The sequence below is a fragment of the Oncorhynchus keta genome, chromosome 20 (genome assembly GCF_023373465.1).
Source record: "Oncorhynchus keta strain PuntledgeMale-10-30-2019 chromosome 20, Oket_V2, whole genome shotgun sequence".
Taxonomy (NCBI): Eukaryota; Metazoa; Chordata; class Actinopteri; order Salmoniformes; family Salmonidae; genus Oncorhynchus; species Oncorhynchus keta.
This window is the reverse complement of record NC_068440.1, coordinates 2731166-2744849: the sequence shown is the minus strand read 5'-3', so window position 1 is coordinate 2744849 and position 13684 is coordinate 2731166. Positions and strand designations below refer to the sequence as shown.

General features: G+C 40.3%; 1 protein-coding gene across 2 annotated transcripts; it reads right to left on the bottom strand.

Annotated features, from left to right (window-relative positions):
- Positions 1-6886: 6886 nt before the first annotated feature.
- nrm (nurim) lies at positions 6887-12556 on the bottom strand. 2 transcript variants are annotated; one of them, XM_035794971.2, is made up of 4 exons: positions 12232-12556; positions 10035-10207; positions 9741-9917; positions 6887-9415 (listed from the first exon to the last, which is right to left on the bottom strand). In XM_035794971.2, exons 1-4 carry the CDS (start codon positions 12380-12382, stop codon positions 9110-9112), a joined length of 807 nt encoding a protein of 268 aa, XP_035650864.1. In that variant the 5' UTR covers positions 12383-12556; the 3' UTR covers positions 6887-9109. The 2 variants fall into 2 exon arrangements, with proteins under 2 accessions (XP_035650864.1, XP_035650863.1); XM_035794970.2 differs by having other exon boundaries at positions 10035-10228; positions 12232-12547.
- Between the last annotated feature and the right edge of the window lie 1128 nt (positions 12557-13684).

Below are 13684 nucleotides of genomic sequence, written 5' to 3'. Positions count from 1 at the left end.
TGATGATGTTGTCTGCTCTGATGGTACGAAGGCCTGGGACTAGTGGATAGGAGTACTTGGGGGTTGGAGAATTTGAGTCTCCCTCCTCCCTCTCCTCCTCTTTTCTCCCTCTCGGGCAGTCCCTTTCCCTGTCTCTCACCGTATCCCGGCTCGTCTCTCTCCCGGCACTCCTGTCCCTTTCTCTGCCTCTACTCCTGTCCCTTTCTCTGCCCCCACTCCTGTCCCTTTCTCTGCCCCCACTCCTGTCCCTGTATCGCTCTATTTGTATTTCTATATCTCTTCCCTTCCCAGACTCTCCATCATGACCTTTGACGTGGCCTCTTTCTTTCTCCTTTTGCCTCTCTCTCCCTACTTCTATTTCCTGCTCATTCCCTTTCTCGTGGCCCATCTCCCCAGCCCTCTCTGCTTCTCTTCCCCTCCTCCATCCGCCATGTGTGCGAATGAATGAGTTTTGTCCGACAGGGATGATGGTCTCCTTTAACACCAGACTCTGCGGTTTAGCCTCTTCATCCAGCCAAGGCCCTGTGATGTCTGGGCTGAGTGGTGGTTCACTTCCCAGCTGCACTAGTGTAGAGCTGTCCAGGTCACTCGCAGGATCAGAGGGGGACCTGCCCTCCTTGACTTGGAGGGGGCCCTCCCTCTCCTTGTCCCCAAAACTCTCCTGTTTCATTCTCCTCCTCTGGATGATCCCTCGCTTCCAGGCAGGCATGCTGGCGAGTTTGTCCTCCTCCTCTTTTTCTCTCTTCTCTCGCTCCTCCTCCTCCCTCCTCTTTCGCTCCAGTAGGAGTTGTTTCCATTCCGGTAAAGAGGAGGCAGACATAACAGAGAAGAGAGGTCTTGCTTTTGGCAAGTTGCCTAATCTTCCTTTCTTTTAACGCTCTGGCAACAGGTCTGTCAAAAAGGACACATATGTAATAATTATAATAAACATATGTTGTGATTTAAATTGTATAGCATATTCCCTTTCAAACTGATCATAGAAAACTGGAGAAAAATGAGTGCGTCCCTTTGCCTTCAAATCAGAATAGACTTTGTGTTGAAATGTTGCCTATTAATAGGCCTACTTTGTACTTTATATCATGTGTAGAGGCTATGTAACTCACCTACGTAGCCTATTTACTGGGTGACATTTTACACAGGCTTCTTCCTCCCATGATGGTTACTTTCTCTAATCATAAAAAGTGAACATACATACCAACTATGCCTCTGATCCGCATGTAGCTATAAATTTGCAAGCCAAGCGTTCACCACAATTACGCACTCCTCGTTTTAAGCATGCAGGCAAAACATTTTCAAAAATCATTTTCCAAACTTACCAAATCCTGGGTATTCCGCAGTAATGCTTTATATCCCCCTCTGTGTTGGTTTAAGAGGAGTCAGCTTCTGAATGACGGGTGACTGTGCGCCGCCCGTTGTTCTTAATGCGTTCAAAGCACCAACTGGAAGATTGGTCTCTATCTAAAGCTTTTTATAGTTGATTAATCGATGTTGTCAAAAAGTCAGGATTAATAATGTTTACGTAGCTCGATTATCTTAATGACGACTACACTGTGAATTAGAGCATGTCAATTTGAAACACCTCCATTGGTAGTAAATATTCAGCAACTGCAGTGCTGTCCGACTACTGTAATCCACTAATTACATTTAATTCCATCAGGGGAGTTAGTGCCACACACCATAATGGCCGACCCAAGAAAAGGCGTTTAAAGAAGACTCCCGTCTGCCGGTCACCCCCTCAGCCCTCTAATTGGGAGGGAGGGAGGGAGGGAGGGAGGGAGGGAGAGAGAGAGAGAGAGAGAGAGAGAGAGAGAGAGAGAGAGAGAGAGAGAGAGAGAGAGAGAGAGAGAAAGAGAGAGAGAGAGAGAGAGAGAGAGAGAGAGAGAGAAAGAAAGAAAGAAAGAAAGAAAGAAAGAAAGAAAGAAAGAAAGAAAGAATGAATGAATGAAAGAAAGAAAGAGAGAAGGAGTCACCTCAGCCAGAACATGAGGGTTGAGATAATGCAAATTATCCTAGGTGATGTGAAAAGCTTCAACCGGTCTTCCCTGGTGGATTCCCAAGTCAAAAATTGTGATTTATCCGATAGAATCCCATAAGATTCTCACAATCTTATAGGATTTTGTGTTACCTCTATCAGAATCCTATTGGTATCCTATTGGACAACTTTTTTCCTATTTGAAAGTAATCATATTGGGTCCTATAGGGTTCTCGATTTCCTATAGAATCCTATTGGAATTATATTGGATTATGTGTTTTCCTATTGGGAATCAAAAGTAATCCTATTTGACCCTATATAATTCTGGCAATCCTATAGGATTTTCTATTACCTCTATCAGAATCATATTGGAATCCTATTGTAAATCAAAAGTAATCTGATTGGATCCAATAGGTTTTTGATAAATCTTGTAGGATTTTGTCATCCCAATCAGAATCCTATTAGAACATATTTTTCTTAACCAAACCCATAAAATTATACACTGAACAAAAATATAAATGCCACAGTAAAATTACTGGTCCCATGTTTCATGGCCTGAAGTAAAAGATCCCAGAAATCTTCCATATGCACAAAAGCTTATTTCTTTCAAATTCTGTGCACAAATGTGTTAACATCCCTGTTTAGTGAGCATTTTATCCTTGTCAAAATAATCCACCTGACAGGTGTGCAATATCAAGAAGCTGATTAAACAGCATGATCATTACACACTTTGTGCTGGGGAAAATAAAAGGCCACTATAAACTGCCACAGATGTCTCAAGTTTTGAAGGAGCGTGCAATTGGCATTCTGACTGCAGGAATGTCCACCAGAGCTTTTGCCAGATAATGAAATGTTAATTTCTCTACCATAAGCCGCATCCAACATTATTTTAGAGAATTTGGCAGTATGTCCAACCTGCCTCACAACCGCAGACCACATGTAACCATGCCAGCCCAAGACCTCCACATCCGGCTTCTTCAACTGCAGGGATATGGAGGAGAATTTTTGTCTGTAATTAAGCCCTTTTGTGTTGAAAACACATTCTGATTGGCTGGGCCTGGCTCCCCAGTGGGCCGGCCTGGCTCCCAAGTGGATGGGCCTATGCCAGGTACCTTTAAGAGTGACTGATGATGTCACAGCAAGCACGAGCTCGTAAGTGTTAGCCTAACTCCCAAATTCAGCTTGCCAGCTGTGACTGTGCAGAGAACCTTGGGTTTTCTAACATTATCGTTCTATTTATCCTTCACTGTGCTGTGCATAAATGCAAGAACCATGAGTACAGTATTGGTTTCCTTATGTTCCTGACAAAGTTGTCAATGTTTTTGTCATATTTTCGTCATTGTACATCATATTATGCTTTTTTATGCTAGCTAAAAAACGACTGTTAGCCATATTTTGCCTGTCAGCTGACTAGCTAGATAGCTAGCTAAGTTATAGCCATTTGTTTGTTGTTTTTGAGTCACTGTATTGTTATAGCTGTTATATGTTTTATAGCAGTTGTAATTTTTCTTGTTTGTTATTGATAAATATACAATATGTGTCTTATTACAGGCAAGTCAACCCCATTTTCATGATTTCAGGTCATCAAAATAAGTCACATCACATCAGGTTTTTGGACTCATTCAGCAGTTTTTACCTAATAAGTAGAATACTATTGGAAATTAATGTTGAAAGTTCCAATAACATTTCTAAAACATAAGTTGAAAATGATGCTGCTGCTGCTTCCTGTTTACAATAACCTTTGTTAAATAGCCCAATATCAAAACACCATTTTGAAATGTCCAAATCAAAACAGTTTATGATATATTGAAATCATAAACAGAAAATGTACTTCTTACACATACTGTTCATGTGCCACAATTGAGTCTTTTTTTAAACGAGCACCTGCATATGCACCAAAACCCTGTTGACAAGTGGCATTGAATCACTCATATTGATCAGGCTGTTGAAACTAACACAACTCAAAACCCACATGGAAACTGGAAATATGATTTGCATCACGTGTTAGAGGACAACCTGCTAAAGACAACCAGCTACATTTTGGAGTGATGCATTTTGATTTGGTGGTCGCCAAAACAGAAAGAAAAATGCAACACTTACAGTACCAGTCAAAAGTTTGGACACACCTACTTATTCAAGGGTTTTTATTGATTTGACTATTTTCTACATTGAAGAATAACAGTGAAGACATCAATCTATGAAATAACACATATGGAATCATGTAGAAACCAAGAAAAGTGTTAAACAAATCAAAATGTATTTTCTATTTGAGATTCTCCAAAGTAGCCACCCTTTGCCTTGATGACAGCTTTACACACTCTTGGCATTCTCTCAACCAGATTCACGAGGAATGCTTTTTCAACAGTCTTGAAGGAGTTCCCATATATGCTGAACACTTGTTGGCTGCTATTCTTTCACTCAATCATCTCAATTGAGTTGAGGTTGGGTGATTGTGGAGGCCAGGCCATCTAATGCAGCACTTCATCACTCTCCTTGGTCAAATAGCCCTTACACAGCCTGGAGGTGTGTTTTGGGTCATTGTCCTGTTGAAAAACAAATTATTGTCCAACTAAGCTCAAACCAGATGGGATATATATATGCCATTTAGCAGACGCTTTTATCCAAAGTGACTTACAGTCATGTGTGCATACATTCTACGTATGGATGGTCCCGGGAATCGAACCCACTACCCTGGCGTTACAAGCACCATGCTCTACCAACTGTGCTACAGAAGGACCATGGCGTATCGCTGCAGAATGCTGTGGTAGCCATGCTGGTTAAGTGTGCTTTGAATTCTAAATATATCACTGACAGTGTCACCATCAAATCACCCCCACACCTCCTCCTCCATGCTTCACGGTGGGAACCACACATGCAGATATCATTCATTCATCTACTCTGCGTCTCACAAAGACATGGCGGTTGATACCAAAAATCTCAAATTTGGACTCATCAGACCAAAGGACAGATTTCCACCGGTCTAATGTCAATTGCTCGTGTTTCTTGGACCAAGCAAGTCTCTTCTTATTATTGGTGTCCTTTAGTTGTGGTTTCTTTGTAGCAATTCGACCATGAAGGCCTGATTCACGCAGTCTCCTTTGAACAGTTGATGTTGAGATGTGTCTGTTACTTGAACTCTGTGAAGCATTTATTTGAGCTGCAATCTGAGGTGCAGTTAACTCTAATGAACTTATCCTCTGCAGCAGAGGTAACTCTGGGTATTCCTTTCCTCATGAGAGCCAGTTTCATCATAGCGCTTGATGGTTTTTGCGACTGCACTTTAAGAAACTTTCGGATTGACTGATTGACTGACCTTCATGTCTTAAAGTAATGATGGACTATCGTTTCTCTTTGCTTATTTGAGCTGTTCTGGCCATACTATGGACTTGGTCTTTTACCTAATAGGGCTATCTTCTGTATACCACCCCTTCATTGTCACAACACAACTGTGTCACTTTCGTCGTATACATAATGAGCAGACCAAGGTGTGAGTAGAGTTCCACATATTTATTAAAGTGAACCTTTAAAAAACAACAAAGAATAAACTAACGTGCAGTTCGTAGCGCACATAGCACTAAACCAAAACAAAACCCCACAAACGCAGGTGGGAAAAGGACCACACTAAGTATGATCCCCAATTAGAGGCAGCGATCATCAGCTGCCTCCAATTGGGAACCATACTCACACCAATATAGAAATTCAAGACTAGAACACCCCCTAGTCACTCTCTGACCTATTGCACCATAGAGAACCCCAAGGGCTCTCTATGGTCAGGGCGTGACAGTACCCCCCTCCTCAAAGGTTCTATTGACCCCTCCCTTTTGTAACAAGCCATCATATCTTGTCAGTCCACTAGGGACTTTTATCGCATGTGTTTGTGTGTGTATTCTGTGTTATTATTTAGGTAGTTAGTATATAAATAATTAAGCCAATTGGTGTATTGCTGATTCATCAATAAGGTTAGGGTTCTTGCAGATATCAAGGAGTATGTGACGTTCAGAATGAGACTGATATGAAGTAATGATTTAATAAGTGACTGTTACTGATGTAAGAGATATCTATATATCTTTAGAGTTTAAGTCAGGAGAGAGTAACTCATTAAACAACATTTTCCCGTGGTACCCCAAATTCCTAATGAGTTAATTGTTATATGATTCATTAAATTGAGTAACAATTAAACATAGTTGATAAAATAAATAAGTCACCAGATTAATGATAGTCAAGTCAAGATAGTGCTGTTTCATAGATTTGACGTCTTCACTATTATTATTCTTCAATGTCAAAAATAGTCAAATCAATAAAAACCCTTGAATAAGTAGGTGTGTCCAAACTTTTGACTGGTACTGTAAGTGTTGCATTTTTCTTTCTGTTTCGACGACCACCAAATCAAAATGCATCACTCCAAAATGTAGCTGGTTGAAATCAGTAGAATGAGATGGGAGAGTCGGATTACACGTCCTGTTCAAACTAACCACACGGAATCTGGGAATAACAGTCCAATAGAACCGTGTCCAAAATCTGATATGGTTTTTTCTACTGGATTCTTGTATTGGAATCCTATACGATAGGTTCCAAAATCTGATAGTATTTTCTCTTGGATTTTTAAAAAACTTTCCCAGTTTAGACAGTGGAGGAATCATGCATGAGAGAATAGCCTACATCTCACAAACTCAACTCTTAACCTTGAAGTCAGTTCCACTGCTTTTTTAATTGTTCCCCTCTAAATCAGGGACTGATTGAGACCTGGGACACCAGATGGGTGTAATTCACTATCAGGTAGAACAGACAACCAGCAGGCTCTGAACTTCGTAGGGTAAGAGTTGAATAGTCCTGGCCAACATCAATGGTAAGAGCCTAAATCAAACTTAAATTAACGCTAAAAAATAATGAGAAAAAATGACAATAGAAAAAAAATGCATTATGACTTGTATTTATTGAGACATTTTGTTTTAGTTGCTTATAATTTGTTCCAGTGTAACAAAGAACTTGTGTTGGTACAAAACTGATGAAAATATGGCATCACATGAACAGTTTGCTCTAAGGTAGTTTCACCTATATATTATCTTATTATAATAATTAATGTAGTTAAAAATACTGTAATTAAACCCATATAAAATAATTAAACAATGAATATCTTATCCTCTCCTATAATCCATGCTCACAGTTGGAATTAGAAGTGAATTCAGCTATTCAAGTAATTATACATTGATTTACTGCAACACAAAGGATATAAAAACAATGATGATGGAGAGAAAAGGATAAGACAAAGACACCCTCAAAATGTGACAGAATGTGTGTGGGGAAATAGGAAAGGAACAGGACAAATACAACAAAATTAAAGACAACAGCAAAATGTAGCACTGACATAATCCCATTTTGAAAATAATACAGTGTGGAACAGCAGTTGGCACATATAATTAGAATACTAGAATAGCCATGAACCTTATGATGGGATATAGGTCAGCCATTTTTGTCAGGAAGTTGGTCAACCATGGTTTGCCAGTGAAGTGATAAGACAGTGTAAAAAAAAAAGAAAAAAAAAAAGAATAATTTATCTGCACTGTGTTTGTTAGCTAGCTAGCCAGACAGTTTTAGCAGAATGATTTTCCCCCTCAAATTAACTGCCAATATGCCAACATCCCACAGCCATACACTGGCTGAAATCAGTTGATGATAGGCCTTAGACAAGTTGTAAATGCAACAAGTAGCCTACTGATATTGTATCATATACTAGAACTCACAGCTTCCCAAGGAGGCATTTATGGTCTGTTTACATATATTTTAGAGGCTATTTATACAGAAAATGTGTAGGAAACCTGTATAAACAGAATTTATAATTATGACAATATTTTAGGTTGACAATAATTCTATCACACAATTTCTTATGTCATATGCCTTACTTTTAGGATTGTACCTCTACTGCCATTCATTCCAGTTAGACTGGGTTGGATTTCTCCCTGACCAATATGGCTGCCATTTCTGGAAGTTTGACAGTTTATGACAGAGATCCTATTCAATTACTAGAAGGGCTATGAGTTAGCACTTGGTGGTGGAATGTAAAATGTAACGTTATGTTCATAGGCTATATAAAAATATACTCTTTTAGATAAAAAAAAAATATATATATATATATATATATATATATATTCTGAGTAATTACTTACAAATACATTGATGTTAAAAGCTATGCCTAAATGCTTGGTGGCATATTTACAGACGTTCTGAATCTTAACAAACAACTGCAGTGTGTACTTTTGTCAATTGCTGTGTGCAGCCACACAAACATCCCATCTGATCCCATTCATGTATGTGTAGTAATAAAGCTCACCAGCTTGTAGTCCCCAAAAAACAGAAATGAGTTACCTTTAGTTCATTCAGCCATTCCTAAAAGGGAAATTAATGGGGAAAGAAGAATGGGGTTTTGGGATAAACACCAGAAATAAAGTCTGAGGTTAACACAGGCTTAGAAGATCTTACACATTTTGTTCTATGAGATAACCAGAGTTGGGGTCAATTCCATTTCAATTCCAGTCAACTCAAAAAGTACAATGAAATCCTCACGCCAATTCTCTTCCAATGCTTTTCAATTCGGAAAAAGTTGAGTGGAAATTGGAATTTATGTGCTTGTTTTGATTACATTAATGCTTCAAATTAACCAAAATTGACATCAGCTGATGAAGACGATCTAATAGAACAAAACCTATAAGAACTCCTAAACCTGTGTTTACCACAGACCTTATTTTCGGAGTTGAGACAAAAAAAACATTAATTTCCCCATAGGCTTTGACCAACGAGCTATGGTGGAGTTAGTGATATCAAACAGATGCCATTACTATTGCTCTCAATAGTAACCAGGTTTCCATCCATCCTTTTCATGCGAGTAAAGTCCACGCCATATAACGCAATTTTTTGTGTGAGAATACCATCAGTAGAGTTTAATATGCGATGGAAACCCATTTAACTTCCTTTTTTATAATTAAAAATATTCTGTACATCGGTATTTAACCGCAAAAGTAATTTAATCCCCAACAAGTCAATTTAACGGAAACATCTTTGGCGGGAAAATGTGCATATTAGAATATTCTTGTGTTTTGGCAATTGGATGGAAACCTAGCTTACAACACCCATGACTTCAATTCACTCTTGCTTGTGGTTGTCATTGTTCTGAGCAGTGCCATCCTGTGGCAAAGAGAAGAGCCGCAGTTTGCTATGCAGCTGGACACTGAGGTAGGCACAGTCCTGTGTATCCAGGGAGTGAGCCAGGGCCAGGTAGGCCGACAAACTCCCCGCCAGCAGCAGCCTGTCCAGGGGCAGGGCAGGGAGGAGCCACAGCACCACAGCCAGCTCCACACACACGGGGTGACGCAGGTGGGCGAAGAGACGCTGAGCCCGGGGGGACTTGAGAGCCAGAGGATCTCCCAAACCAAGGCACTCATAATAAACCTGAGAGGGATGGAAGAGGGAGGATGGAGGGAGACCGGGAGAAAGGGATAAATTACTTATTGCAGATATTATACCAGTTATTTACATTTCATCAGAAGGATATTCTTAATCATTCTATTGCTGACTAATTACAGCTTTGGCATCACATCAATGATCAATGATCAAATGTGATGCATGGAAATGCTTTGGTGTAACCAGTGTGTAAGTGAACAGTATCACTTCCTCCACTGTCCCTGTCCCCTTACTGGCCTCAAACTAGTGGTCCTCTGATCGCAATCACATGACTGCAATCTTACTCTGTTACAGCTGCATGGGTTTACTTCACCTGCTTGATGCCCAGTAGTTCAGGATAGTCAAAGATCAGCAGTATACTGCAGATGATGGACCAGCAGAGGAAGTGCAGGGTGAAACAGAGCAGGGGGAACCAGGTATTCCATGGGGCATTACGTACTGACCACAGACAGGGAGCCTCCGTCACAGGCTGCCAGTAATGCATCAATATCTACAACAGGGACAAGACAGTGAAGTAGGACAGCAAAAGGGGTATTTAAATGTTGAATTGTCTCATTTTTTTAAGACCATAAGATTTTATAAATGAAAGTGTGTGTGTGTGTGTTACCTGGAGAGCCATAGCAGTGGTGGAGCAGTACATGGCCCGGTTCAGTACCCCCAGGACAGACTGACATGCCTGCTTGACTGGAGCCCAGGCCAATAGGCTGTGCTGGACAATAAAAAGAGCCAGAAGCCCCAGATCCACAACCACAGACTTGAGAACAGATCTGTCCCGCAAAGCTACAGACCATGGTACAGAGTCTATATAAAGTACAGAAATATGGACAGAGGGATACGATAAGTATATGGTGTGGTAGGTTAGGTGTTGGTGATTATCAGTACAAGACAACGACAAAGTCTTGGAGCAAAGTATAATGATGAATTCCCATTGTTTAAGTGATCTTGTTAGTCAGAGGGTACCAGTCTTGGCCCTGTTTCCCAAAAGCATTGGTTCTAACGATGAACATAGCCTTAACCTCTAAGAGATCAGTGTCCTTATATTTTTATTTTACCGTTATTTAACTAGGCAAGTCAGTTAAGAACAAATTCTTATTTTCAATGACGGCCTGGGAACAGTGGGTTAACTGCCTTGTTCATGGGCAGAACGACAGATTTGTACCTTGTCACCTTTCGGTTACTAGTCCAACACTCTTAACCACTAGACTACCCTGCCGCCCCATTTATTTATTGAGATACCGGGATGCTTTTTGCTAACGTGCGCTAATGTGACTAGAATGACGTTGTAAGTAACAGCAAACTTCCCAGGACATAGACATATCTTATATGGGCAGAAAGTTTAACAAGAATTTAAGCTAACCGCACTATCCAATTAAACTATCCAAGTATTTATTACAGTGAGAAAATACCATGCTATTTTTTGAGGAGAGTTCACAAAAACAAAACGTTTGTCACAGCAACTGGTTTGATACATTCACCTCCGAAGGTAAATTATGTACTTTACATTCAGTAATCTTGCTCTGATTTGTCATCCCGAGGGTCCCAGGTATAAAATGTAGCATAGTTTTGTTTGATAAAATCTATTGTTATAGTCAAATGTCGGAACTGGGTTCTACAGTTCGAACCCCTGTTGTCTCTTGCTCCACACCCACCCCGCCCGGCCATCTAGATGTGTGAAAGTTAGTGTATGAGCTAATGATCCACCATGTATAACATTCCTGGTAGTGTGCAAACTTACAAAAATGATATGGTAATACAAAATGTATGTTCTCTATAGTTATGTACTTGAAAATGTATCAATTGACCAATTCGGCACAGTCGGGCAGACTTCATAGAAAATATTGTGCAGTATTGCAATGCTTCACTGAATCAATCTGAAACTTTGCACACACACTGATGCCATCTAGTGGCCAAAATCTAAATTGTGCCTAGACTCCAATATTATATTATCAGCATGTTTTATTGTTTGCATTATCTTTTACCAGATCTAAATGTTTTATATTCGCCTACATTCATTTCATATTTCTAAAAACTTCTAAGTGTTTCCTTTCAAATGGGATCAATAATATGCATATCCTTGCTTCAGGTCCTGAGCTACAGCCAGTTAAATTTGGGTATGTCATTTTAGGTGAAAATTGAAGACAAAAAAAAAAAGTTTGATCCTTAAGGTAAGATGCTTTTGGGAAACCGGGCCATGTTCAGGTAACATTGTTTTGCACAGGCACATTAACGTTACATCACAGCGTTCGATTTCTACGGTCTCGGTTCCAGGTCCAAAAGTATTGTCATGAAGCAGGCAGGGAGCAGGTCTCGAATCCTCGACCTTCTAGCCCGAGGTCCAGCGCGCTATCGACTGTGCCGCAAAAGCATGCTCGTGCAGCAGGGTCGATTTCCGCGCATATAAACGCAGGATCCTTTTACACTACTCCCTCCTTTCAAAGAGCGCAAGCTTGCGACTCTACGTCTTACAGGAACGCGCACCGTCGTGGATGCAAGGTCCGATCACTTCTGACACCAATGTAATGAAACTGCAGGGAGCAGGTCTCGAACCCTCGACCTTCGAGCCCGAGGTCCGGCGCGCTATCGATTGTGCCGCAAAAGCATGCTCGTTGCGCTTATAAACCCAGGTTCGTTACACTATTTATTGAGATGAATGAACCATTCAAATAAAAACATTCTAACTTGCTACTGAAACAATACATCCGGTAGTTGCAACAGCTGTGAACCGTTTGTATAGTTTGAGACTAGAATGTGCTACTTTTCCTGATGAACACACAAACCCTTTGCCAAAGAGCCAGGAAACATACCTTGACACAGTGGCGACTCTCCAGTGATGTTATGATATATCGCTCGAAATGAGATGAAACGAACAAAGTCTGCACCGGTTATAAAAACGAAGACAAAGTTTAACAGCGCCAAGATGCAAAGGGTCATACCACGAGCAGTGACTGACGCCATTTCAATATGGACTTTTTCCTGATTTTAGGCAGAAAGAACGAGAGGCGTCGCCTCTTCCTCTCAGATCAGTGCTGTGTGGGATCCTTGGGACGTAGTTTAACCGAAACCATAGCGTTTACCTGTCCGTCCCAAGGATCCCAGATAGCACTGACCCTGCTGCTTTAGCAAAAATGTTCTCTACTGTCGGTAGTTTCTTCCGGGAGGTGAGCGGTGGGGACAAATATTAACGCTCGATGTCGCTGTTAACCTGAGTGAGACTTGAAGAGTAGAGACCTGGGTTCGGAATCCCACGAGGATGTAAAGAACTTTAATTTGACTTACTCAATGCTGATATAGTACCTAACTGTCCAATAAATGAGACACCTTCTTACTTTGAGTTTTTTAAATATATATTATTATACACATTAAAGCCTCACAAATTGGACAGAAAAATCAACACATGATTGATTTTGCACATCACAATATCAAATGTATATAAAAGGAAGCCCAGCTCAGCATCTCGTGGTACACCGCTCTGATTATCATGTGTAGGTTAATCTCCCAATCAAACCTCAAATCAACATCACAGTGATAGCACTCCAAGGCCACTACCTGAACGGACTCTCTTGACCCCTAAGGGAAGACAGATATACAGACAGAGGTCCAGATCCTTCTCTGGACAGACAACTCATTATTAACACATGCACCATTTAGCAAAATAGCCTTATATCATAGCCTGTGTCTCAGTCTGTTTGGATCTGCTCAGAAACAACTGGCACCCAGGCTATAATGCCATGCTTTTAGTTAGAACCTGCTCAAACATTCAAAAGCAAGATATCATAGCTAACCTCAGATGGCAGAATTGTCTGGCCACAAGTTGCACAGCAAGGTGCCACAAGCCTGAGAATAAAAGGACAAGATGTAAATGAAATAGAGAAATGTGATTGACTCAATTGTGGTAATAGTTTAATCATCATTGCTATGCTGTATAAAGGTGTGTCTGTAACAGGGTGTTGATGTTGATTTAAGGGTGTGTGATGGTCTTGCTCATTGTGTTGGAGTTGTAATGCAATCAAACTCACCTGTGGTAGTCTCTGACACAGTAAACATTTCTTTTATTAAATATCCACAGGCATTACAGAATTCCGGAGTACTTTCAAAGTAATTGAAAAATAGCGTATATTTAATCAAATTCTCATAACAAGAGACAGTACCTGATTAACTAATTGAATACGTTTTAATATACTGAATGTCCTTTGCATAACAATTAAGAAGCAGAACCACACCCTTAACTGATATCTGATTTAAAGACATTGAGATGCT

What these genes read in the sequence shown, in the direction of transcription:
- nrm (XM_035794970.2), bottom strand. Translation starts at nt 12,382, where the DNA reads ATGGCGTCAGTCACTGCTCGTGGTATGACCCTTTGCATCTTGGCGCTG. An exon ending in AGAGTCGCCACTGTGTCAAG is followed by an intron (nt 10,229 to 12,231) that starts GTATGTTTCCTG and finishes TACTTTATATAG; the next exon opens with ACTCTGTACCATGGTCTGTA. An exon ending in CCACTGCTATGGCTCTCCAG is followed by an intron (nt 9,918 to 10,034) that starts GTAACACACACA and finishes TCCCTGTTGTAG; the next exon opens with ATATTGATGCATTACTGGCA.